The 25,215-nt window shown below is 37.8% G+C and overlaps 3 protein-coding genes across 3 annotated transcripts; 1 reads left to right on the top strand and 2 right to left on the bottom strand.

Moving 5' to 3' along the window:
• Window positions 1-1,766: 1,766 nt before the first annotated feature.
• Window positions 1,767-5,463, top strand: LOC114747016 (probable mediator of RNA polymerase II transcription subunit 26b). Its single transcript, XM_028935301.1, has 9 exons — window positions 1,767-2,703; window positions 2,974-3,042; window positions 3,165-3,247; window positions 3,756-3,808; window positions 3,919-4,046; window positions 4,148-4,175; window positions 4,288-4,586; window positions 4,662-4,752; window positions 4,970-5,463. Exons 1-9 carry the CDS (start codon window positions 2,242-2,244, stop codon window positions 5,092-5,094), a joined length of 1,338 nt encoding a protein of 445 aa, XP_028791134.1. The 5' UTR covers window positions 1,767-2,241; the 3' UTR covers window positions 5,095-5,463.
• Window positions 5,464-10,670: 5,207 nt separating this feature from the next.
• On the bottom strand, window positions 10,671-14,283 carry LOC114747018 (uncharacterized). Its single transcript, XM_028935303.1, has 4 exons — window positions 14,032-14,283; window positions 12,369-13,566; window positions 11,543-11,781; window positions 10,671-11,085 (listed from the first exon to the last, which is right to left on the bottom strand). The coding sequence occupies exons 2-4, from the start codon at window positions 13,557-13,559 to the stop codon at window positions 10,671-10,673; spliced, it is 1,845 nt and encodes a 614-aa protein (XP_028791136.1). The 5' UTR covers window positions 13,560-13,566; window positions 14,032-14,283.
• Window positions 14,284-16,198: 1,915 nt separating this feature from the next.
• Window positions 16,199-19,745, bottom strand: LOC114747017 (tubulin beta-5 chain). Its single transcript, XM_028935302.1, has 4 exons — window positions 19,660-19,745; window positions 18,645-19,043; window positions 17,908-18,177; window positions 16,199-17,301 (listed from the first exon to the last, which is right to left on the bottom strand). Exons 2-4 carry the CDS (start codon window positions 19,036-19,038, stop codon window positions 16,622-16,624), a joined length of 1,344 nt encoding a protein of 447 aa, XP_028791135.1. The 5' UTR covers window positions 19,039-19,043; window positions 19,660-19,745; the 3' UTR covers window positions 16,199-16,621.
• Window positions 19,746-25,215: the final 5,470 nt, after the last annotated feature.

The following is a 25,215-nucleotide window of genomic DNA, read 5'->3' as shown; positions in this document are numbered from 1 at the left end:
TTCAACATTCCTCCTTCACTGAAAAAGTCATGCTGGAATCAAACGATGGAATTAGACTCACAATAACGTGGCAAGAGCCTCATTTTCCTTAACGCCAAAACACAAGCGTTACTTATTTATTTATACATGAAACCAAGTTAACTGTGGTCTGCATCAGCATGCCTAATTAAACCCCATCCTGTAAACATTCTAACTGATACTCCGTTTGGCACTTATTATAGGACTGTATTAACAACTTTAAATAAATTAAGATTCTTTTTTGAGAATTTCAATGAAGTTTATTTATTAGGGGAGTTTTTTTAGGTAGTTATGGGATTTTTTAATTTGTTGGAGCATAACAACTCTTTTTTGCCAGCACAAAGAATATTTTAAAAAAATAATGCCTCAGACAGAAAATCTAATGTTAAGAGATATGATGAATGGTCTAACAAAAAGGATGGAAGAAAGTATGTTAAAAGCAATTGTTAAGGACTCATAATTTATAAATATTTTTTGTAAATTTGTTTAGCACTTTATTAGTATAGAATCTGTAAATACTTGTATAAGTATTCTATAAACCTCTTGTTTTAATGAGACTTTCGGACTAAACTCATTTTTTTAAAAAAAGGGATTTTGTCAAAAAATACGAAGTACATGATAGTATTTCTTAATGTATTATTTCTTGTTTATGATTTTTTAATTTATTACTATTGCTTAATCTAGCATCCGCGCAACATTTCTCACCATCATATCCCTGTTTAATTACTTATATACCAAAAACACGATATGCGTGATTTTTGTGTGTTTAAAATAAAAATACACTAGATTCATTTCTGTGGTTCCGTGCATGTGATCTCGGCACCCACTGGTCATTATTGAAAAATAAGATGAAATTACGTATTTAGGAAATAGTTATCCCTATTATGTTATCTTCCTTGAGTAAACCTTGTTATGTTCACCTTAAAACACACAAGCACTGAATGGTCATGCCCGTGCCCAATGCTTTTTTCTATATTTATCTTTATTATTATCATGCAATAAAAAAAAAAGATTGTACTGCTGTTGTTTAAATATAATTTGGATGAATCACTTCATAAATTTAATTTCAGTGATCCAATTTCTTAATTTTTTGTAAATTGACAACTTCGTCCATTAAAAATTAATTGTTTGCTTTTGAACTTTATTAAAATTAAAAATTAATTTATCTCATCCATTTTTATTTTTACTGTTTTAGGATTTTAGAGTGTCCCAACTTTCAACAACAGCAATAATCATAACCTGCTTGTTAAATATAATCGCATTTTTTATACCATTTTAAATATTTGTACAGCTCATTAATTTTATCAACAACCTCAAAAGTCAAAAAGCATAGGATTTGACAAATGGATTAAAGAAAATTAATTAACTTGAAAAGATAATTGTAGGAAAATGGGGAGAGAGATAAAAGGAAATCAAAACCAATTAATGTACGCGGAAGGTGGCGGAGAGCGTCAAAACAAGAGAAAATATAAAACCAGAAAGGTGGATTGAAAGGGCGGCAAATTTCCCGGCCTGGTTGCAGCACGCGCGGGATCAGCAATCCCTGTACAACACAGAAGTAAGATGAGTAGTTAGATGTGTTCTTCCTGCTGTGTGTTTCTTCATTTTCGTTGTTTGCTGTCATCTCGTCATTTTTCCTATTTTTCTTTTTAAAAAATTTCCTGTAACAATTAACAGCTTTCAACTTTTTTTTTTTTGGTTGGGTTTTTGGTTTTCTCCTTCCTTTGGTCCTTGTTCTCCAGAAAACCAGACCCGTCTCTCCTGTTGCTTCAGCCCAACTCTCTAATCGCATTACAACACGGGCGCTTCCTCCTCCCTACCTTCCTCACTCTTCATATCCATCTCCGCCTGCCTCCCCACTATTTTATTAACCATAATCTCGTCAACATTTTCAGGTCAAAACGCGCATCAGTTTCCGAACTTGGACCTTCCCTGGCTGATCATCGGCCTCTATTTTTTTACTGCGTAATCTTTGGACGATATATAGTCTCTTTCAAGATCGGATAATAATCTAATACTCTCTAATCGTTGCACAGTAGAGAACCCTGTTGGAGATGGTTCTTTGACATCTGGGAGTTATCTGTAGCCCGTCAAAATTGAATTTCTGGGTCTGATGCTCGTCCCAATTACATGAAAACTCGTATCTGATTTGTGGATAATTGCTGGCTTTTCATTTTTGGATCTAGCATCGTCGGGATTGATCCACCTTGTGAGTTTTGGGGGATGACCATGAAGTCCGGGTCACTAGAATACTGGAGGAATTACTTTCGAGCTGCAAACTCTGATATATTCGATATAATTGACCACGCGATCATGGTGGCGGTTTCCGATTGTCCGAAAGAATTTAGATTACGAAGAGACGGAATTGCGGAACGTTTGTTTTCTTGTAGATTGAATCGTTGTGTGGGGTGTGATCGATTGGAGTTGGCGGTTTCCGGTGATGATGAGGGAGATGGGGGTTGTAAGAGTGGTTTTGATCGAGATGCTACTGAATTGGAAGCAGGAGCTAGTAAAGAAAGCAAGGTCCATAGTAGCAGAGACGATCATGGAGAGATGAACAGGAACCAAGTTGGCAATTTTAGTTTTGGAGAAGCTGAGGCATTGACTGATGAGATTGAAGAAGAGTCTCAGATGGTTGGGGAGGTTTTGAGGATCAAAGAGGTTCTCCATAACAGCAAGGAAGAGGTATATCCTCTTTTCTTGAAATTCTCTTCTCTGTTAGTGTTCAACTGTTCATCCCTTCCGGATTAACAATCTGTCCGTATGTTGATGTTAATCTCCTCAGTCAATTCCTGCTTCTTTGTGTTACAATTTATTCTGGAAGTTTGATGATATTTGACCATATAAGGTGGGTTGTGATAGATAGTTTCGAAGAAAAACTGCTCCTCAGGACATGTTACAGTTCTCAAATTCTCCGGTCCATTATTCATGGTGCTTTCTTTCATTTTGCGACAGCCTGACTCAGTGTTATTCGAGTCGTTGAGGAGGCTCCAGCTGCTGGCACTGACCGTGGATCTTCTTAAGGTTTGTATTGGAACTTCCATTAGTCTTTCAATGATGCGTCTCATGCTTTTTGGCTTCGCGTTTTCGCTTCCTTCCAGTCCTTTACCACGTCCTTTAATGGTCTCAAATTTAACTTCTTCCAGGGAACTGAGATTGGAAAGGCTGTCAATCCTCTCAGGAAGCACGGATCAAAGGAGATTCGTCAACTTGCACGAACTCTTATCGAGTATGAACAAATTGCATACATGTTATTTCATCTTAATTTGTTGGTGCGAGATCTTTCTTTGTATTCTCGTGTGATTTTATCTGTTAACTTGAATATAGGTCTGAGCCCATCAATGCATTTGACTTTGGTGTCTACGTATCTGCTTTCCACCACCACCATCATCTTATTTCTAAAGACTGATCGTCCGCAGCTAATTATCCTAACATATTGATATCATTACCAGTGCGATGATTACTTGGTTTATTTATTACAAAAGCTTGCAACTTTCTCAGTTGTTTATGTCCATTGTGTTCAAGTGTAGTGCTTGAATAGTTTGATGAGGCTCTGTTGCATATGATGCATAACCAAATTCAGTTCCATTTAAAGCATACTCATGCCAGGACATCAAATCTGTTCGATAGTTTATCATCATTGGTTTCATTAGTTTGATATAGACTCATGTGGGGAATCTGTTTTACTTGGTTAGCTGCATAGTAGACAACATTCTAAGCACAGTTTTGAATTGCAGTGGCTGGAAAGAAATGGTAGATGAATGGGTCAAGTCCACAGCTGCTATAGCAGGTAAAACTTTCTATCTGCATTCCTCACACAGCCATCAAGATTTTCTGATTACTTTCGCCCTCTCTAAAATCAATTGATGTTTAAATTTGACTTTTACTAATGATTCACAGGGTCAGCAGAAGGAACCCCAGATTCAGTTGATCCATCAGTCGTTGATGAAGAGGAGGGGCTTCCTTCACCTCCTATGGATGAAGGGGCTTTTCTTGCAGCTCCAACTGGTCCAATGGAACTCTCACAGGTAGTTAACTATACCATTCCCCCTTTTAATGCAGGGTTTGATAGCTTAAAACTGATCCCTCTCTTGTCTTGGTGGATGTCACATAACTGGATTATGCGAAGTTCTTTGATGGCATGGATGATGATGGAAGTGAGTTAAATTCGCGTTAGCTTATGCTATTCTAGCTTGCTTTGTTAATTTAGTTCTTATTAAAATTTCCTACTTCTCTGGTTATGCTTATGTTTGGGGAATTTTGTTTCAGATTTTCGACAAAGTGGGGAATTCATCAAGACTCGAGAACACATCAGAAAACTATCTATGGACAGTCAAAACGTTGCAAAGAGAAAACCACAGGCTTCCAGTGAGGCCAAGGAGAGTAATTGTCATCAAATGAAGAAAAATGAGGTTGCTATGAGACAGAGTAAACCGGTCTGCACTGATTCTGGCCCTGGCAGGCCACCAAGGTCCAGCTTGCAGCAAAAAACCAACGCAGGACCAAAGATGCAGCAGAAACAAGAGAAGAGTGCTATCCCAAAAAGGCCTCTTGTTGCACAGCAAGATGTAAGAAAGAACCTCTATATGCTCCAATCTTTGTCACTATTGAGTTCTGTTTAACCTTATTTTACTGGTTGTCAGAAATTCAAGTGTTCAGATGATGTTTCAGTCCAAGTGAAACTAGAAGCCACTAAGAGGAAACTTCAGGAGTCCTATCAACAGGCTGAAAATGGTGCGCGATTTCTTCTCTGATATCAACGTTTGTTTTTTATGTTTGGCCTAATTTTAAATATTAACAGTTCAAACAGTGAAGGGGCTTCTCTGTATCCAGAGAGTTGGCTCACAAATTTGCAGAATTCCGAGCTTGAATCTTAACTTATTATGATTGTCGTGCTGCATGCTTTACAGTTATGATATTAATTGTTGAAACTTGTTTGCTTTATTTGCAGCCAAGAAGCAACGAACAATACAGGTTATGGAGTTGCATGATCTTCCAAAGCAAGGGAATGGCCACCGAAATCCACACTTCAAGCCTGGGAATCTCAACAAGCACTGGGCTCACGGACGAAGATAGAAATTTCTGTATGCAAGAAGAGGAACTACGGTAGTTTTGCGGAAGTTTCAAGACAACGACTAACTCGTTTTGCCATGCCGTGGCCGAAACAGAAGCATGGCCTGCTTGACCATCAACAAAATACCACGTCCATTCAGTGGCTTTTTCTTGAGTCAAAAGACATTGAGTACATGGAAATTTTGTTCACCCGCGATTGGTGCAGAGGGTCCTAACTTCGACACTCAACTGTCAACTTGTTTCTAAGATTATTGTCTATATAGAAATCTTAGTGAATCCACTCTTCAATTCTATCATTTTAACTTTGTCATAAATTCAGTGGTCTTCCACTCATAAATAGTTTTGAGCCCATTATTCAACCTTTGTTTCCCTTATGCCTTTGCTTGGAGGAATTAAGCTGTTTAGTGTAAAGCAAAATCCATAAAGTTATAACATCACTTGTTTGGATATTGTTACATTGCGGCCTAAGAAAAGAAGTTTGAAATGAAGTGATAAAGGGGAGAGAAGGCAAGCTAATAGTGTAAAGCAAAAGCAAACTTTGAAATGAATGGGGCGGTGACAACGAGTCAGGGAAGGGAATCTAGTGTTAATAAAATGAAATGAACCCATACGTCCCAAGTTGCTGAAACAAATTATGTATTTTATACGTGAAAGTCGGGACTTGTGGCAGAATTTAATTTGTTGCAAGAGTGAATTCAAAGATATTGTCGCTTGGCATCAAAGATGGGAATATCTATGATCTTAGGCTGAGATTCGAATTTTGGATGCCTTCCAACTTTCCGCGATGCATTTTTAGGACTCGTTTTCATTCTCTCCCCGATTTTTTTGGTAAAGTCTGGGAAAAGTATAAAAGCTTGAGGAGGTATGAGCAGCCTAATGACCTTCAAAGCATTGGACTGGACATCTCACAATATTATAATAGGAATAAGGGCAGCACATGCCAGAGTTGGAAGGCTACTTTTTTTTTTGGGGTTATTATTGGCTGGCTTTTTCTTTTACTTTGCAATTTGCAACGTCAATGGACTGATAATCATCTCTTTTGGAAGCTTGTTTTATTCTGGTCAAATAATGAAGCATGATGTAGTCACTAACAGTAATAATATTTTTAAAGGCAAGCTCAAATTTGTTTATAATCATCACATTTATAATTATTTAATGGTAAACCTACATGAAAAAAAATACATGTTAAAATGTGATTGAAAAACTTGATAAAATTATTATAAGAAATTTAATCTATATATTTTCCCATTTATAACCGTGAGAGTAATTCATTCACTCCAAATTGTTGCCGTTTATCTCATCTTCTCTTCTCTTTTATTCTGACATGTACGCTCCAAAAAAGAGCTGGAGTTGCAAACAATTTCTACTTTTCCTGACAGTTTCTGGGTTCCAATCAGGACCATAACTCAACGGAGTAAAAATAGAAAATCTCCTCACCATCTACGTGTGAAAGGAAGTAATGACTAATGAGGCAGAGCACGCAGTTTAATTATATATATATATATATATGGTGACAGACAGAATAATAATAGGAAAAAGAGAGAGAGAGGAAGAGGGAGCGTACAACGAACATAAGAGGCCAAGAGAGTGCATTTTTCTGATAAAGTGGAAGAATCAGTGAATGGACCACTATGGTGAATTGTGGAGTTCTCAGATTTGCTGTCTCTTGTCTCTCTCTCCCATTTGAAAGTCACATCTTTCTTTCTTTCTTTCTTTTCATCGTCTTCCATCTTTAATTTATACATCTGCATGACCTAATATGCTTAAATAAAACAACATCCGACCAAGAAAAACGGGAAAAAAAATGTAAATACCAATTTCATAAACAATCCCTTTTTTTGTCATATTATTTTCAAATGCATAAATATATAGAGATTCAATTTTCTCGCCCAGTGGGGAAAGAAAAAGGAGAAGGAAAGAGAGAGAGAGAGGGAAAAAAAATGAAAAGGGATGTCACTTTCTGATTCCATTAGTAGGGCAAGCTGTTGGGCAGAAAAATTAGATGTAATGAAACGCGATATGAAAAAAAAAAAGGGTGGAAGATAAGAAACGTGGCAGAGGGATTGATCTTATCTTGTGAAGAATAAGAAACCCACTCAAAACCCAATAAAAGATTAACTCAGATATTTCGAGATGTATTAACTAACGAGTGAAGATTTGGAGAAATTTGGGTCGCACAAGCAAGCAATGACCAAAGCATCTGGAATAATTGCATCCATGCACTGTAAATTTAGAGTAATATGCAAGGGACGTTAAATTACATTTCCATGGAAAGTTGTTTCCTTTTGCTTTTCATCTTTCTTTCTCTTTTAAGTGTGATTTTTTAATTTCTGGTTTTGGATGTTTGTTTGAGACCTGCTGGTCAAAGTGTGGGAAGATGAGAACAAAGAATCAAGCCCCACCTAATTAATTAGGCTTCCATGTTCTTCACCTACATTTAGTTATTTTATTAATTCATTACTCATTAACAATACTTGCCACTATCTATTAACCACTTCATAATTGGTGTCCCATTTTAAGTTGGTGAAATAATTTCCCTTATCTTTTCCCGTTCTTTACCTACTAAGCTTGCCATCTACACTTTGATTATTGGTTGGACTTCTAAGTATTATAGTGCAGCTCAATTCTGGATCGCGTGCACGTACGAATAATCCTAACAGATTATAATAACAATTATTACTTATTGATGGTTAATTATCAATAAAAAATAGAATAATCTCGAATTAATAACAAATTTATCTAAATTACGTTCAATGCACTGATTCAATATAAGACGGTAGTCCTGAGTCCTGACATTAAACGCAAAAGAGACAAAAACGTAATAATAGAGGGAGTATGGGTGAGATTTGAATTAAAAGTGAAAATGGATGATGGGTTCGTGCCGCGATCAATGTCTAATTCAGATTATTATTTAGCTTTCTATACATATAAATAAACAACAATAGAGTCAACATTTAATGATTTTCAATTTCCTTCTATTTTGTTAGACGTTTGCTCAGTTCGGGAAAATTATTTTGCAGGTGTTCATATTTTTCTAATACCTATATATTTTTCACTATTATATCATTTAATTTTACTGTTCTCGTTATTTAAAAAAAGGGGATACATTCCAAATTAACTACAGAATGAAATCATAAGTATTTGCAAAATAATTTTCCCGGCTGCTAGTTGAATCTTGGTACGCAATACTATAAGGGGCTAAATACAAGCTCCATTGCTGGTTAAAAAAAAAAAAAATACAAGCTCCATTGGTTGTATGTATATTTTTATTTTATCTTGCTACTCATCAATATCTTCTCATTTGGGAGGATCTTATTCGATACACTATTAGGAGGTGTTTGGAAGCTTATAGGAATGCTTTTAAAAATTATTTTTTCATAAAGCAAAATAAATACATCTACATATTTATTTTTTATATCGTAAAAGCACTTTTAAAACTTTTCTATCCAAACATCCTCTAGGTAGTAAATGTAAATATCACTTCTAGTAGGATTTGAATCTTGGTTTGCCACATTATAAATGACTAACTTCTCTCGCTTATAGGAACTTAAAAAAGTACTTATAAATTACTTACTAATAAAGTCATCATATTAACAGTGGGATTCGAACTCATTATTTTATATGTCATGAGTCAATTCCTTACAAACTGAATCAATTCTTCATGGTGGTTCGTTTTCTTGTTAATGTTTCATTGGGCTGGAGATAATGGTTTGCACATATGCCTGACCAAAATATCGGCTCTCCTCGTGGGTAGGGATGGGTCCATCGGCCCAACAAAACAAAAAACCTGTGTTCGTCCACGAGTCACGCGGGGGCAATTACGTAATACGGCTACGTAATTTTTTCAAAATTAAAAGTCTTACTGCCATTATTTTAAATATCAATAGCATGTACTAATTGTTTGGGATTCGTTCAAATATTTTTTGTAATGGCCGACATTTTTTTTAGGATCTTTTTGTCTTTTTATTAAAATTGCCTTTAATTAAAAAAAAATATCAATAGCATTCTGTCGGGGTGACGTGAGTGTGTATATAAGTCCAGAAATGATGTCTATGCCTTTACGAATTGTGATCCGGAATGAGGGGTGTTTGAGAAAATCGGAGACTGCGCCGCTCCCCATTCCATTGGCCACTTATTATTTGAACAATTTTATTGTTATTAGAATTTAGGGTTAATACAAATTTTGGTCCCTCAAATTTAAGCCCAATTTGGTTTTAATCCCTGAAATTTAAAACGTGTGGTATGGGTCCCTCAAATTATATCCGTTTATGTCCGTTGGTCCCTGACTTCTTGGCACCGTTAAATCCTGCTGATATGGAATTAACACCGTTATGTGCTGAGTTGGACCACATGACCTGGTAATGAACCGCTGAGCTGGCATCCTGGTGTCATGTTAGCTAGAGATGGACCGAAAAAAGAAAAAAAAAAAAGGGGAATCAGAGGCAAAACGTAGGGGACAACGGTGGAAGAAAAAACAAAGGGGAAAGAGTTTAGATAGAATCTGGACGAGTGGAGAAAGGAAACCAAGATCCAGTGAAGGCGAAGGCAACAAAGATCCGTGAAGGCAACAAAGAGTCAGCAAACGCGACCTAGATCCGCTGAAGGCGACGAACATTTGGCAAACGCAGGTAAGGATGACTGGTGTTTGGTAGGTTGTTGATATGGGTTTTCAATTTTTGCAATATCATATCTCTCCATCTCGTCTTCAACATCTGATTCAACTTAGGCTGTAGTCAGGTGGAATGGGGTCAAGCAGGAACTCATCATCGTCGACTGTGGCTAGAAGGATGGGAAAAAGAAGACCATTTCTCTAATATATATTCAAGAATATATTCAAGAATATATTCGAGAATAAATAAGAATATATTTATCGATAAGCTGTTTGATAAATGAACTTATCGATAAGCTACTCGAATATATTCTTGAATATATATTAGAGAAATGATCTTCTCGAATATGTATTTGAGAACTGGTCTTCTTGAATACATATTCGAGAACTGATCTTTGGTCTTCTCGAATATGTATTTGAGAACTGGTCTTCTTCAATACATATTCGAGAACTGATCTTTGGTCTTCTCTCAAGAATTATTCACGTGGTGAAGTAATTACTGATCCAACAATTATATAACAAGGGTGGTAATTTTGATGGCAATAATGTTAATTGAAATAATAGAATAGAAGAACATATGAATTAAATAAGATGTAAAGGTAACCTAATTAATAATGAGGAACTGAAGATGTAACATAAGATAATAACCTTAATTAATTATAATGGACATTTGTACATGCCACTAATGTTGCTAAAAGAGTTACATCACATAGGACTTGCAAAATAAGAAGGCATCCATATGAAAGACTAAGCATTGGTTCACCAAAATATAGACCTAGGAAGTGATAATCCCATGTAAAGGCAATAAGGTAACCATAATCCAAGTAACGAAATACATAGTACAAAATAGTCAAATACATAGTCTTAAATGATTTGTCGACTGTTGGGAGGGTAAAGTGGAATTGGGTGGTTGCTGTGAAGGTGGAGGGGGTGGTTGCTGTGTATATGCTTCCCATTGCAATTTTTAATGTCAAGGTTGACTGCTACCCGGAGGAGTTGCAACAATTGACTCTTGAGTAGAAGATGATTGCTTTCTCTTGATTGGAAGCTTGTTAGGTCTGGTGGGTTGCTTGCAAGTCCGCCGATTGTGTCCTTGTTTTCCACAATTAGAGCATAAGAAGGTGCGATATTGTCGCTTCTCATGTTCTGTCTCAGCTGATTGTTGTTCGTCCAATCCTTTCTTTCGTTTTTTTGTTGGCCTCCCAGGACGCTTGTGATATACGGGAGGTTCAATGGGCTCACCATCAGCTTTCTCCCACAATGCTTCACCATTGATTGGCTCAATAACAGGTGAGTAACACGCAACAAATGATTGCAATGTTAAATACTTGTCCACATAATCATGTGGATCCTCCCTCTTGGCATAAATACAAGCAGCTGCATGTCTGTAACATAATTAATGCTTAGAATTCAAGCAATAGAGGGAAAAAAACAGATTTATTGTGAAATATAGATAGCAAGCATATATAATTTTACCTGCACGGGTTTCCATTTAGTTGCCACCAATAACAACTGCAAGTTTTGGCGGTGAGATCAACCTTGAACTTGTGAGTATTGAATGACACTTCATACCGGTTGTTTCCCGCATATCTAGCCTCCCATTTTCGACATTCTGCAACTTCTTTGTCCAATCGCTTGCGAGGTCACGGACACACAATACCCTTGTCACGGTACTTATCGGCTTTGACACGATTTTCTGCGAACCGTGTCATGAGATATGTCCGGATCCAATCAAGCAAACTAATAATTGGAAGTTCTCGTGCCTCCAGTAATCTTCTATTGAAAGACTCCGTGATATTGTTTGTGATCATATCGCATTTACTGTATGCATCAAAATGAGACCTGCTCCAACAACTTGGAGGGATTGCCATCAAATGATCATGAGCTCCACTACAAATAGCCTTCAACTCATTCATACGGTCTCTCCAATCAGATTGCACGGTTGCCTTTGCAGCACGGAGAACTAAGTCACGAATAAGAGTGCCTCCTCCATATTTGACCTTGATATTAGAATACAAATGGCGCACACAGAATCTGTGTTCCGCACCTTCTAATAATTCTTCAAATGTTGGCACAAGACCCTGCGCAACACAAGCCACAACTATGAATCTGCACAACACAAACCGTAAGTATATTCCACACCTTCTATGTAAATGACAGCTTCATACTAAACCAGTCCGGATCCAAAAAAATTTGAATCTGAATGTGAACCCTTTTTACCACGTGTGAGTGACAGCTAGATACTAACCTTGATGACCTAATATATTTGAATCTGAATGTGAACCCCTCTTGCCACGCGTTGGGAAAGAAAAATAAAAAAAAGGGTGATGAACGACTGAAAGCATGCTCGGTCAAAATATCAAAAGCTAGATGTGAACCCCTTTTTATATACTATGCTTCCGTGACCCAAGCATGCTCGGTGGAAAAAGTAATATGCTTTTGTTTATTCTGTAACTTTTCGGTTCACCATATAAAAATCAAAAGCTGAACAAAAAACCTTAATTTAACTATCACAATAATTTAAAATACAAATAATCCAGAATCTATATGATACAAACAAAAGGTAAAGAAACTGTATGATACAAAAAATTTAAATATCACAATCGAAGTTTCATGTAAAGAAATATTTGATACATTTAAGATACAAATAATACAAAAAAAAACTTACTTTTTGTTGGTCTGATATAAATATCCATCTCCTTTCCTGCATACTCCCAATGTCATCGAACAGATTTTTCAAAAACCATGTCCATGAGTCTCTACTTTGTGACTCAACCACGGCCCATGCTAATGGAAAGTACTGGTCATTAGCATCACGTCCCACAGCCACAAGTAATATCCCTCCATATGGACCCTTTAAGAAACACCCATCTAACCCAATGATCGGTCTACAACCCGCTACAAAACCTCGCTTCACAGCACCTATGCACTCATATAATCTCTTGAAAACAGGAGGATGATTTACGCAAGGCTGATCAGTAAGTAATGCAAATGTTGTTCCTAAGTTACATTTCCTCACTTCATTACAATAATCTCTTAATTTATGATATTGCTCCTTATAGTCACCATCAATCAAAGCCTTAGCCTTTTTTCTAGCCATGTAGGCCTTCCACACAGAAACATCAACCATGTAGTGTTCTCTCACTGACGCAATTATATCCGCCAACTTGATGTTTTTGTTTCTCTTCATAATGTGAACTATCTTTTCTGCAATCCACTTGTAGCTAGCATTCTTCCCTTTTAAGGATACCCCACATGTATGCTTTGAGTGTAATGTCTTCAACCGATATGTTAACTCACCTCTCATTTGGCTCACAAACATTAACCACTTGCATTCAACATGTGCACATTTGACCCTACACCTCACCTTATCATTCTTCACAAATTTGATTTCATATCCATGGAGTAAGGCATACTCTCTAATTGCATCTTTAAACTGACCAATGGAAGTAAACTCCATACCTAACACAAATTTAAACTCTTTACACATCTCTACCGGATTATATCTTACTCTATTAACGTTGCCTTCTCCTTCATCGTCTTCTTCACTTGATCTTGCACTTTCATCAATTCCCTCTGACTCATGATCAGATAACAAGCCCAATATATCTTCCTCCCTTGCCTCAACAACATTATTTTGTCCTCTACCATCAGGTTCGGCTCTCCAAAATTCTGAACTCTCTACAACTTCTTCTAACACATCATTTACTCCCACATCTACATATTCTGAAAAATAATCATCATCAATTTCCTCCTCTTCACTGTTCTCAAAGTCTGAGAACACAGACCCTGAGTTTGTTTCGCTCCATTCCTCCCCACCAGTATCACATCTATCACTTTTCCCTTCCTCCCTATCCATATTTAACCTGTCATGGCAAAATAGTAAACTAAACCACGACAAGATGAAACAAAACATTACATAACATCAGTCAACATGATATCAAAATTAATTTAACAATAAACAGAGCACAATGTAAGCAATGCATGAACCACACCCATTGTTCGGCAACAACATTGTACCCACAGACCATATCATCGAAATGAACAGCAACATAAACAAATTATACACGATTGTGCTCTGGTTTTGTTTAACACTGCCCACAGACACTCATCAAAATAGAGCACCAATGGGTTCAACTAACACAAATCAAAACAGAGCACCCATAGACACTGACCACAGATTGCATGATGAACAAGATGGGACTTTGAGTTAGTTGAACTCAAATGCACAATGCAACTTCAATGTCAACACTATTTTCGAACAGATTGCAAGATGAACAGGACGGGATTTTCAATCAATATATTTAAAGGTTCATATTTGTAGCACTTACCCTTTGACAACAGCGATGCGAACACAATGGTAATCAACAATGTCTTCCTCGCCTTTCAACGGACAAAAGCAAATGAATATCAGTTATAAACCTTCTTACCACGACGGCCGCCGGTAAAAGCACTTTTTCGGTGACGCCCACGTCAGTAATCGCCGGCGACGAGTGGGTCCTCTTGACCTAGCACTTTCCCCTTTTTTTTTCCCTCCACAAACCGTGTTTGTCGTTATGTTTGTCGGCCCCTGCGTTTTGCCTCTGATTCCCCCCCTTTTTTTTTTCTTTTTTCGGTCCATCTCTAGCTAACATGACACCAGGATGCCAGCTCAGTGGTTCATTACCAGGTCATGTGGTCCAACTCAGCACATAACGGTGTTAATTCCATATCAGTAGGATTTAACGGTGCCAAGAAGCCAGGGACCAACGGACATAAACGGACATAATTTGAGGGACCAATACCACACGTTTTAAATTTCAGGGACTAAAACCAAATTGGGCTTAAATTTGAGGGACCAAAATTTGTATTAACCCCTAGAATTTATAATAAATTTTAAAATTTTCAAAACTTATTGAAATAATCTGTTACCTTAGTTTATTATTTTACTGATGTTGTTTTACTTCGATAAGTTCGGGCAAATTGAATGTTGAAAACTCACAAAATCCGTGTAAATTTTAGTGTTGAAAGAGAATTTGTTAAAAAATGAGCAATTATTAAAAAAAACTACCTATAAATTATTCCATATGACTTGGGATTTGGGAGTAGTGGTTATATAACGAATCAGCCTCTATCGTAAACATGATTGTTTTAACATGACATGTTGATGAGTAAAGTAATAAATTGATTAACAATAATAAGAAATTCAAATAAATTAACAATAAATAATGGAAGTTATCTTTTGATCGTTCGGTAGGTGGTTTTTTTTTTTGGGAGGGGGGGGGAGGTAACTAGCAAAACAACACAGTGGAAGAGGAGGAGGAGTGGAGCTGAAGTTTGAGTGGGAGCGTTGAGTGGCCCAATCGAAGTTTGCCGACACTTTCACAGCCATGGCCTGCAGCTGGGAAGCAAATCCCCCGATTTGGTTAATTAATTTCAATTACAGAATCACCAGTTGGCGCTGATTGCTGAATGCTTATGCGCTGCAGAAACTGACAAGGCCGTATTTTAGAGAATCACACAAATAAAAAGGAATAAGCACTTGGGTTTGTGTGTGAAGATTGTGGCACGTTATGCGCCCTGTGTTTGTGTCGGCCACTTATTCTAATTCACCGCATCCCATATCTTAGGCCAACCAACCCTGGTGGTTATCCTTGTTTCATCCTTCTTACACGAATGCTCATATATTCTTATATTCACTTCTATTTTTGTTGGATTATGTTGTCGCAAATGATATCGAACCTATAATTATCAATTAACAATTAATTTTTAGAAAAATTACACACAGGTCTCACAGAAGACAATTAATTTTAAAAAAGTCCCTCGAAATCCCAAGTTCCCAAGGACTTCAGAGCAAAAAATTAAAATTGTGAAATTACTTACTTGTTCTCATTGTTGGAAAAGGTCGTGATTAACTGCTGTGTAAGTTGTGACTATATTCTGTGTATGTTGTCGTTCGGTTGAGTGTAGGTTGTGATTGACTTCTGTGCATGTTGTCATTCGGTGAGAACAAGTAGATAATTTCACAATTTTAATATTTTACTCTAAGGTTCCTGGAGACTTGGGAAGCATTTGAGATTTTTAGACTTTTTTAGAATTAATTGTCTTTTATGAGATCTGCGTGTAACTTTTCCTTGATTTTTCATTCATTGCATGGAACTAAATAATGACTGACACTATGAACCATGCAACTTGTTATGAATTTTATGTATATTGAGATTGATGGCTCGAAGCTTAAAATTAAAAACTAAAACTCCTTTTATTTGTGTGGACCCGAACCTTCTATTTTGCTTACAGGGTCCATGAACTTTATCGGCCGTTGGCCCTACATGGTTTGGGCCAATGATTTGAGGGGCAATTTTCCGACTATTGCTACGATGTGTTGTGGGCGCGCGCATGGGCCCGTCGCGCCCTTTGATTCAACCGATGTTGATAACGAGGTTATAACACATCTTTCTTCCCTTTTTTTTGTTGGGACCGAGAGGATATGAGCCAGATCCTGGTAAAGAGTCTCGTGCGGGAATCAAACGATTCTGTCAAATTAATAAAAATGACACCCCACAATGGCATGTTGAAATATCCAGAATTTAAAAAGCCCGTGCACAAGAATGGCAAAATATCATGCAAAACACGATCCATGGTTCCAGAGAAATAACAAATAAAGCCAATGTGGAACAAACATATAGGCAATGCATCACTACTCTCAAGACATTCTACCCAAGCCCGCACTAAAATTAGAACCTTTCTATTGCCCGAATATCTTGTGACTCGGAGAAAGAGTTGGCCACTTCATTTCTCCAAATCATGTTTCACTCCCCAGCTTCCCTCAAACCAAAGCTAATTACATTCTTCAGGTAGAAGTAGAATAGACATACTAAGGGCATCATATTGCGTAGTGCAATAAGTAGAAGATATCAGCCTGGCACTTTATTTAGCTCCCCTTCACATAGGCTCGCCCATTTCCTCCTCCTCATCTTCATACTCCCCTTCGTCCTCTGCAGTGGCATCCTGATACTGCTGATATTCTGACACAAGGTCATTCATGTTGCTCTCCGCTTCTGTGAATTCCATTTCGTCCATACCTTCCCCAGTGTACCAGTGCAAGAAAGCCTTCCTCCTAAACATGGCGGTGAATTGTTCACTCACCCTCCTGAACATTTCCTGAATGGAAGTTGAGTTCCCAATAAAGGTGGATGCCATAGATAGCCCCCTAGGTGGGATGTCACAGACACTTGACTTCACATTATTCGGGATCCACTCGACAAAGTAGGAAGAATTCTTGTTTTGAACATTGATCATTTGTTCATCCACTTCTTTGGTGCTCATCTTTCCCCTGAACATAGCTGATGCTGTAAGGTAGCGTCCGTGCCTGGGATCAGCAGCACACATCATGTTCTTAGCATCCCACATTTGTTGAGTCAGCTCTGGCACTGTTAATGCACGGTACTGCTGGGACCCACGGGAGGTCAGGGGAGCAAAGCCAACCATGAAGAAATGAAGACGAGGGAAGGGGATGAGATTCACTGCCAGTTTCCGGAGGTCAGAGTTGAGTTGACCAGGGAATCGAAGACAGCAAGTGACCCCACTCATGGTTGCTGAGATCAGATGGTTCAAATCACCAACTGCAAAAGAACCATTACACATTTTGAGCCATTACAGGCCGAAAAAGAAAAGGACTATAAACAAATGGCCAAACTATAGAACTATGATATTCAGAGCTAAAGTAGTAAGGCCCCGCAATCATCAGAAGGAAAAAAAAAGCATAAAAGCACATAAATTAGTCAATATTGAAGCCATAACAGCTAGATTGATTGGTTCTGAATTATAATCCAGAAATTTAAATTTGGTCACAATCCGGATCATAATTTTTCATTTATTTATGACCATAACTGCATAAGACCCCCCTAGAGAACTAATGCATTCATCCTGTTTCATGACCAGAGTACATCACAAATTAGAGAAATCGCACTGGACAATGTCCAAGACTGCCTGGCATCTAAATCAGAAAGACCACAAGGCATGTTGGACATAAAATTACAAATATAACCGTTCGCAAATATTAATTGACACAGAGCGACTCGCAATCTGCCAAATTAGCAGCTTACTACCGTTCCAATCAATATAAGGAATTAAGGATCCCTCAAAATATAATTTGCGGAGATAAATAAATCAAGCACAAAACAGACTGCAAATATTGAAATAATGCCGCATCGATATGGCATACTCACAGCTGGGAGTTGTCAGTTTAAGAGTCCTGAAGCAAATATCATATAAAGCTTCATTATCCAGCACCATGCACTCATCTGCATTTTCAACCAGCTGATGAACTGAAAGAGTGGCATTGTAAGGCTCAACAACTGTATCTGACACCTTGGGTGAAGGAAACACGGAGAAGGTGAGCATCATTCTATCAGGGTACTCCTCCCGGATCTTAGAAATCAGCAGGGTACCCATCCCAGAGCCAGTCCCACCACCCAGCGAGTGGCACACTTGAAATCCTGCAACAGGGGATAAATCACGTTAAATAATCCTCTAAAATTTACAAAGCTTCAAGGACTTTCTAAACAGTAAATAATTTAAATTTAAAATAATTGCTTAAAAACTCTTATTTTTCTGTCTAAAGTAAGAATTCCACCCCTTGGAAACTATCCGTGAATGGGGAAAAAAAACAAATAATTACTCCATAGGCTTGTCCATCTCAAGAAGCTTGAACAATCCATTCATTGATAAAGTGCATTGGCAACATCCGAAAGCTCTTTATGAATCATGATGATGACTAATGAAAAGGAAAGTAAGACACTGACTCCAGCTAGTTTGACGCACACTTTTATTTTCAATTGACTTAACTAGAAATTTAGCATTTCGAAGTATTAGAAATCACTATTCTAGAAGCTGCAATTGTCATTTATACCAAGCTGAAGTAACCAACCAGCACGGACATCAAGAAATTTTATGCATATGATACCTTGAAGGCAATCACAGTTTTCAGCCTCCTTCCTTACAACATCAAGAACTGCATCTATGAGCTCTGCACCCTCTGTGTAATGCCCCTTTGCCCAGTTGTTTCCAGCACCAGATTGGCCAAAAACGAAGTTATCAGGGCGAAAGATCTGGCCATAAGGACCAGTGCGTACACTGTCCATAGTACCAGGCTCCAGATCCATGAGCACTGCACGCGGAACAAACCTTCCACAAGAAGCTTCGTTGTAGTAGACATTGACGCGCTCCAGCTGCAGATCTGAATGTCCAACGTACCTTCCAGTTGGATCTATGCCATGCTCCTCACAAATAACCTCCCAGAATTTGGAACCAATCTGGTTACCGCACTGTCCACCCTGAACGTGAAGGATCTCTCTCATTTTCCCTGTAATCAATCAAATGAAAGACTTAAAAATCAACGTCATCAACAATGGCAGAATTATAAAATATACAACAGCCATCAGCAGCACACTTCGACGAGAGCAAAATCCGATCAACAAATGATTTGATAGCTCTCAAATGATCTAAACAGGGTGTCCGCACAGAAAAGAAGAAGATCGACACAAAGTAAAACAGGCAAAATTCACTGAAACAGTCGGAGTCACTACAGAGCTTCGATGTCAGCGTTATAGTCGACGAGGAATTTACAATGAGGATAGAGAAGGAGATATCCCAGTCTGCACGAACTTACATAATAAACAAGGCAAGCAACATAGCAAATTCTACGGAGACAGAAAATCGGGAAAAGATCTGATTCTCTATCCGAATCACACATGGAATTATAGAGCATGAATCAGAAAAACAGAGCATCCATGGAGAGAATAACGTGATTCCAAGCGAATCACCACTACAAAAGTTAAAAATACTGAAATGAAGCAATTACTCGCGTGGAAGAACGAATGCAACGTATAAGGCAGAATTCCTAGGAAATAAAACCGGCACAGATTTGAAGACAATGAGATAAATGCAATGGAAAAGATCAGTTCTGGAGATATAAATACCTGGAATTGTGAAGAACGGATCGATCGAATGGCGAGCACTGGAGAGTGGCAGGAAGGGAGGAAGTGAGAGATACTCTTGCGGTGCTAGCACCCTAGCAAGATTTATATACTGCAGAGTGAGGGGGACGGAGGGAGCGTGTCAGCGTGACCGGTTCTACAGTCCCTGTCGCTTTAGTTTGCCACCCTTTTTAAGCCAGCGATTGGACACCGTCCGATGGAACGTACGAACGGTGGAGATGGAGATCGTTTGCGATGATCAGATTTAAATTTGATCGTGAGGACGAATATGCCCTCATACTAAAAGACTGGATGGTCCTTTGACTTTCAAGTCAGTGCCAGTGCCTAAGAATTTTCAGGACGAAGAATGTTTGGACACCTCATGACGGGGGTCACGGTCACGGGTAGTAAATTCGCCCGCTTCTCTGCTCTCTCTCTCTTAAAGGAAGAAAATAAATCTTATTGCAAGATGTAAGTGTGAGACAAAAGATTTGAACTCCACATGATGGGCAGAAGTTTTCGCATCCTTCAACGCTAGACCGGTGCTCGATAACTCGCAGTCTTTCGGCGACGTTTTTTTTTTTTTTTTTGGGGAAGAAAAATCGATGGCGTGGTGACACGGAAATGCATCTGTTGGGGTAATTTTCTTCAGAGATGATAAAGATAATTAATGAGAGCAATTGATTGTGCAATTATTAAATACCTCTGTTAAGGACAATATATGTATTTTTGAGAATAATAAAAAGGAGTGTTTTGTGTGTGTGTTTACGGCGGCAGCGGCAGGGTTATGAGAGAAATAAGGAGCGATAGAGTCATGATTAGTATTTGAGTAAGGAGATGAAAATGAGTGACGGTGGTATAAAATTAGAGGGGAGTGAGGAGAGGAGTCGCCAGCATGGCTTTTATAGAGAGCGAGAAGTATCACCTTAAAATTGCCTCTCTCTTTATTTTTTCGTTTCAAGGTGGCTACCTAACTCATCTTCAGTATGGAAATTGTCAGCTACTGCTCCTGTTAAATTCCTAAACAAACGCTGAAAATTACAATTAATATAATATACACTACACATATTTTTCTTCTTCTATACACGCACACACCCCATTCTACTGTTCGCTTGAAAATTATTTTACAGAAGAGTATAAATATTTATATTTAAATTTCGGGGGCCAACGAACCCCTGAATGTTGACTTTTCTAAAACAATATTTTCGCCCCGAAAAAACCCGCAGGAAGCGTGAAGCCAAATTTATGTAGTGATTAATATATAGGTCTTGTGTCACATCGGGCATTACGTAGCGATGACACAGTTTCATTTAAATTTGGGCACCTCCTTGGTTGCCAGTTCATCATTTGAATGTGGTGTTATTGTGTGTGGGGTTTTGAGAACGAATATCATGCTGCTTGACTCCAAGATAGGAACGGATTATATATATCTATCCGCCCAACTCAAACATATACTCAGTGCTCCTATTTAAATCACAATCATGATAATTATTATCGAGTTAGATCCTTAATTGATTCCTTGTTTTCGCTTTCATCTAGTTTCGGCAACCACATGCCATGTGTCTTGACCATCTGGTTGCTTCGTTTCCAGCAAGCCAGCCGGCCGGCCAGCTTGTGTCATGGGAATCTCCCGGGTAAACTTAATTAACCCGCACTTGATTCATCATTTTCTATATTTTATTAAGTTGCTTTAAAAAATTTATTTCTTATTTGTGTAAGCCCGTTATTGGATTGAATACAAATATACGTAGTACATCTAACAACATGCTTATAATTGCGGTATTTAAAGTCGTACGTAAGACGAGAGAGACGCTACGCTAACGCTGGGGATATAAAAGTAAAAGGAGAGTGATGGGGGCAACATGATTGAGGGCGAAATGGTACATAACAAGAGCGAGATATTTAGGAATTTGTAATTTCCGAGTTGAACCGAGGGAACACGGAGGAACGGCGCGTGAGATCAACGGTCGACGGCGTTGGCGCCAAAAGGGGACGCGGGGAGGAGGCGCGTGGGGTTAACGGTTTCTGGAATGAGGGGAGAAGAAGACAGGGCGAGTAACAAGAAGGCGGAACAGAGCACATGAGATAAGGTGCACTAACATGTGACCTGCAGCACCGCCAGCCAATCTCTAGCGGAGAAAACTTTTATGTACTTTTCATATATATAAAAATAATAATAATAAACATAAACTTACAAGCTCCCTATCATCATCATCGCTATTAACACACTCACCCCCATTAACAAGGCATACAAAATACTCTTTGTCCTCTATATTCACTGCCGACAGAAAAAAGAGTATTTCTGATGTCTCACTAAATATTTACATCTTATTAAATAATTTTTAGATTATTTAAAAAATAATATATAGATTATAAATAGCATAACTTATTCGCATTTCAATGTTTGTTTAGTTCGTGAATATTTCTAATTAATATATAATTCTTAACGATGTTTATTTTTTCAACTGCAAACTCCGCTCTCTAATGGCAGATTCATCTTTAAAAAACCCCCCAAAAAAAAAATCAAATACTCCTCCAGTCCTCCTCAATGTAGGACTCAATTGTTGAGTTAGTTTTGGTTCTAAATATAAGATCTATTTTTCATATTTATCAAATTTTTTCTAAATTACTCTTATAGATACTCCCTCAATCATAATTAAGTTGAAGAAGGAGAGAGGGTATTAAGAAAGATGATTATGGTGTTTTAGAAAAAACATGTCACCTTTCTTATAATTAATTGACTTACCTAACTTTTTTAATATAATCAAATTAATTAAATAGGTCTTGTATTAAGGACCGGAAGATTACTGCTGAAGTAATCTATACAAGAGGGAAAACTAGCTAGGTGCACGGTGCTCATGAAGGCACAAATTTTCTTTTCTTTTTTACCAGAATGAAGGCACAAATTTTCAATCAAGACATTACCACACGGAAAACATTAAAAACAGTCATGTTAATCTGAAAATACATGTTTGCATTTGTTCTCAATACTTAAAACCATTGGAATGCTAATTGCAAAATTTTTTTACGTTTGTAGGTAAAAAATTAATTTGGCTAGTTTTTAATAATGACTTGTTGATGCTATATAAATTAAAATTAACAATATTAGCGGTGCTACTTTGTACTACATCAAATTACTTACAGTTATCAATGCGTCTATATCTATATGCGCGGAGCAGATCCATAAGATCCAATCATGAAAAGTGTGCGGCCTGGCACATGAAGCTCGAGAGATGATGCAGGTGTCGACGTCTAATTAGAAAGCTAATTAAAAAAGAGCAACAAATTAGGGCTATTAATTTTCTCTCTCCTCCCCTTATCTCCATTTCTTTTGCACCAGACATGGAGTCAGATATGTATTTTGTTGAGCTTCATGATGGATAGAGGGGAAGCAGTGGATGTAGTAGATCTGAAAAAAGGGGGCTGGGGTCAGCGTGAAGTGAAACCAGCTTTGGGATGGCGCAGAAAGGAGGGAGCGGGGGGGGTCCATGTGGTGCCATGACGCTGATGCTTGCTTGAGATGCAGTTTAGGTATCGGGTTGAACCTGCAGTCTCAACCACTCCTCATTAAATTCAATTCACCCACACTATAATTCTCATATCATAACAATGACCTGCTTTTTTTTTTTAAATATTAATTTCTTCTCGAAACACTAGTCCCGAGGGTCCTGATTTATGTAATTGACGATGACAGCCTCCGTCCACCTAATTCCCAACCATCCCTCCATGCCTTCTCTTGTTAGGACTCCAATCCCCCTTTTTTTTTTCTTTTTTTTTTTTAGTAATGATGATGTTACAATACCTAAATAATGGCTGCACATTTGTTTCTTCCATCCTTAATCACAGTTTTTGGTACTGCCGAATGAAGCGTCTTTGAGAGGACAAGGCACACATAAGACGTAACGAAGGATAAAAAGATTAAAGATAACTAAATCCTTCTTCGTTATTCATGGCCTTGTTTTAACCGCTGGTTTCCAAGTATGGTATCCTAGGAATCAGCCCGTTTATCGTTGTTGACGTGTCAGATACGTAGTGAAGGAGAAAATGACTCGGTGAAGGATGTGGGCTAGGCTTTGCTTTATAGGCCCACGGGTTAGTAATCGGTTTCACGGTCCATTGTCATGGGGTTGTTACCATGACTCAGCAGCCCAACGAGCCAAGCCCAACAAGGCCAGTCTGGGTCAGACACGCAACAATGTTGGTGTTGGCAGTAGGCACCTTGGTTGATGTCTTGACGACACAAATATTTGGTTTTGGCAGCACCATGAAAAAACTATATATATTTGGTTTTGGGGTGTTGGCATTGGTTGGATTTACTTGTGACCAATGTTTTAATTTTAGATGGTTGATGTGATTTAATAAAAGTATTACCTTCGGTACTTGATATATAAACTAGTTTGGATTTCAATTTGATTTTAAATACAAGACTACAATCTACTTTGTCTCTCATATTTATCTTTTTTTCCTCCCAAAGTAACCCTTGTAACAGTTACACATATTAAATATTTTATCAAATAGTAGTTTTAGCAGTTAATACACATGATTACCAAGGGTATTTTAGAAAAGATAATACCTATTTATTATGAGTAACTAACTTAACAAACTTCTTTAATATATTTAAATCAGTGAACTAGCTCTTATATCAAGAACTGATGGTAGTATAATTAAATTATGCTGCTGAAATTGACCTGAAATCGTATAATATGGACAGGGACACGTAAGTGAAAAGAAAGGCGGGAAAGTAATGCACGAAATTATGCATCCACATAGAAGTAATAATACAAGTTAAAGTGAAACGTGATTTTTTTTTTTTGGTTAGAATAAAATTTGAAGTGGTATACTCATGAGGCTTGCATGGGAGATGTCAGGCGAATAGTTGGGCCCAGTATTATGTTACTTGCAAGCATGCAGGCGGGTTATCCAACAACTCTACCCTCTCATTGGCATTTTAGCTTTCTCTATCTATAACTGTGTGTCCCTTTTATCTCGAAAAGGTGACATTTGGGTAGATGAATTTAGTTTTGGATTTTAAATTCAAACCGAGTATGTTTGAAATCATCTGTTCAGATAGTTAAAAAAAATTGACACTGAAAATAATGAGTTTCTGCTTGTATGATTGGTCACAACATGTCTGGTCAGTAGTATTGAAAGAAGGTGATTAGGATTTAAGATGATCAGGATAAATTGGGTGATTTTGAAGTTATAAAGACACATTAATAAAGAATTTGCTTAGATCTGGATCGTATCTGAATCTATAAAATTGTAGATATCAATCTGGTCCGAATCTGACTCCCAACTAATCCACACATAAACTAGTCGTTTTTAACCTAAACAAGAGAATGATGACGGGATGGGGAAGCAGAATGGGATAATGAGATGGTTTACACGCTTCTGCTACAACCTCTTGTATACATGTATGCCCTTCTCAATCAAAAAAAGCTGACCCCATTAGTTTAATGATGTGAAAGCGAAATTGAAGCAAAATGACAATGTTCGATGGCATCATGGGATCGGATGAAATGGTTGACTACTTTCACAGGGAGGGCATGTACAGGGCTG

This window comes from Neltuma alba, unplaced genomic scaffold (genome assembly GCF_004799145.2).
Source record: "Neltuma alba isolate B1F8T4 unplaced genomic scaffold, ASM479914v2 tig00005181_pilon, whole genome shotgun sequence".
Taxonomy (NCBI): domain Eukaryota; kingdom Viridiplantae; phylum Streptophyta; class Magnoliopsida; order Fabales; family Fabaceae; genus Neltuma; species Neltuma alba.
Note: the sequence above shows the minus strand (reverse complement) of the source record. Positions and strands in the feature narration are given on the sequence as shown.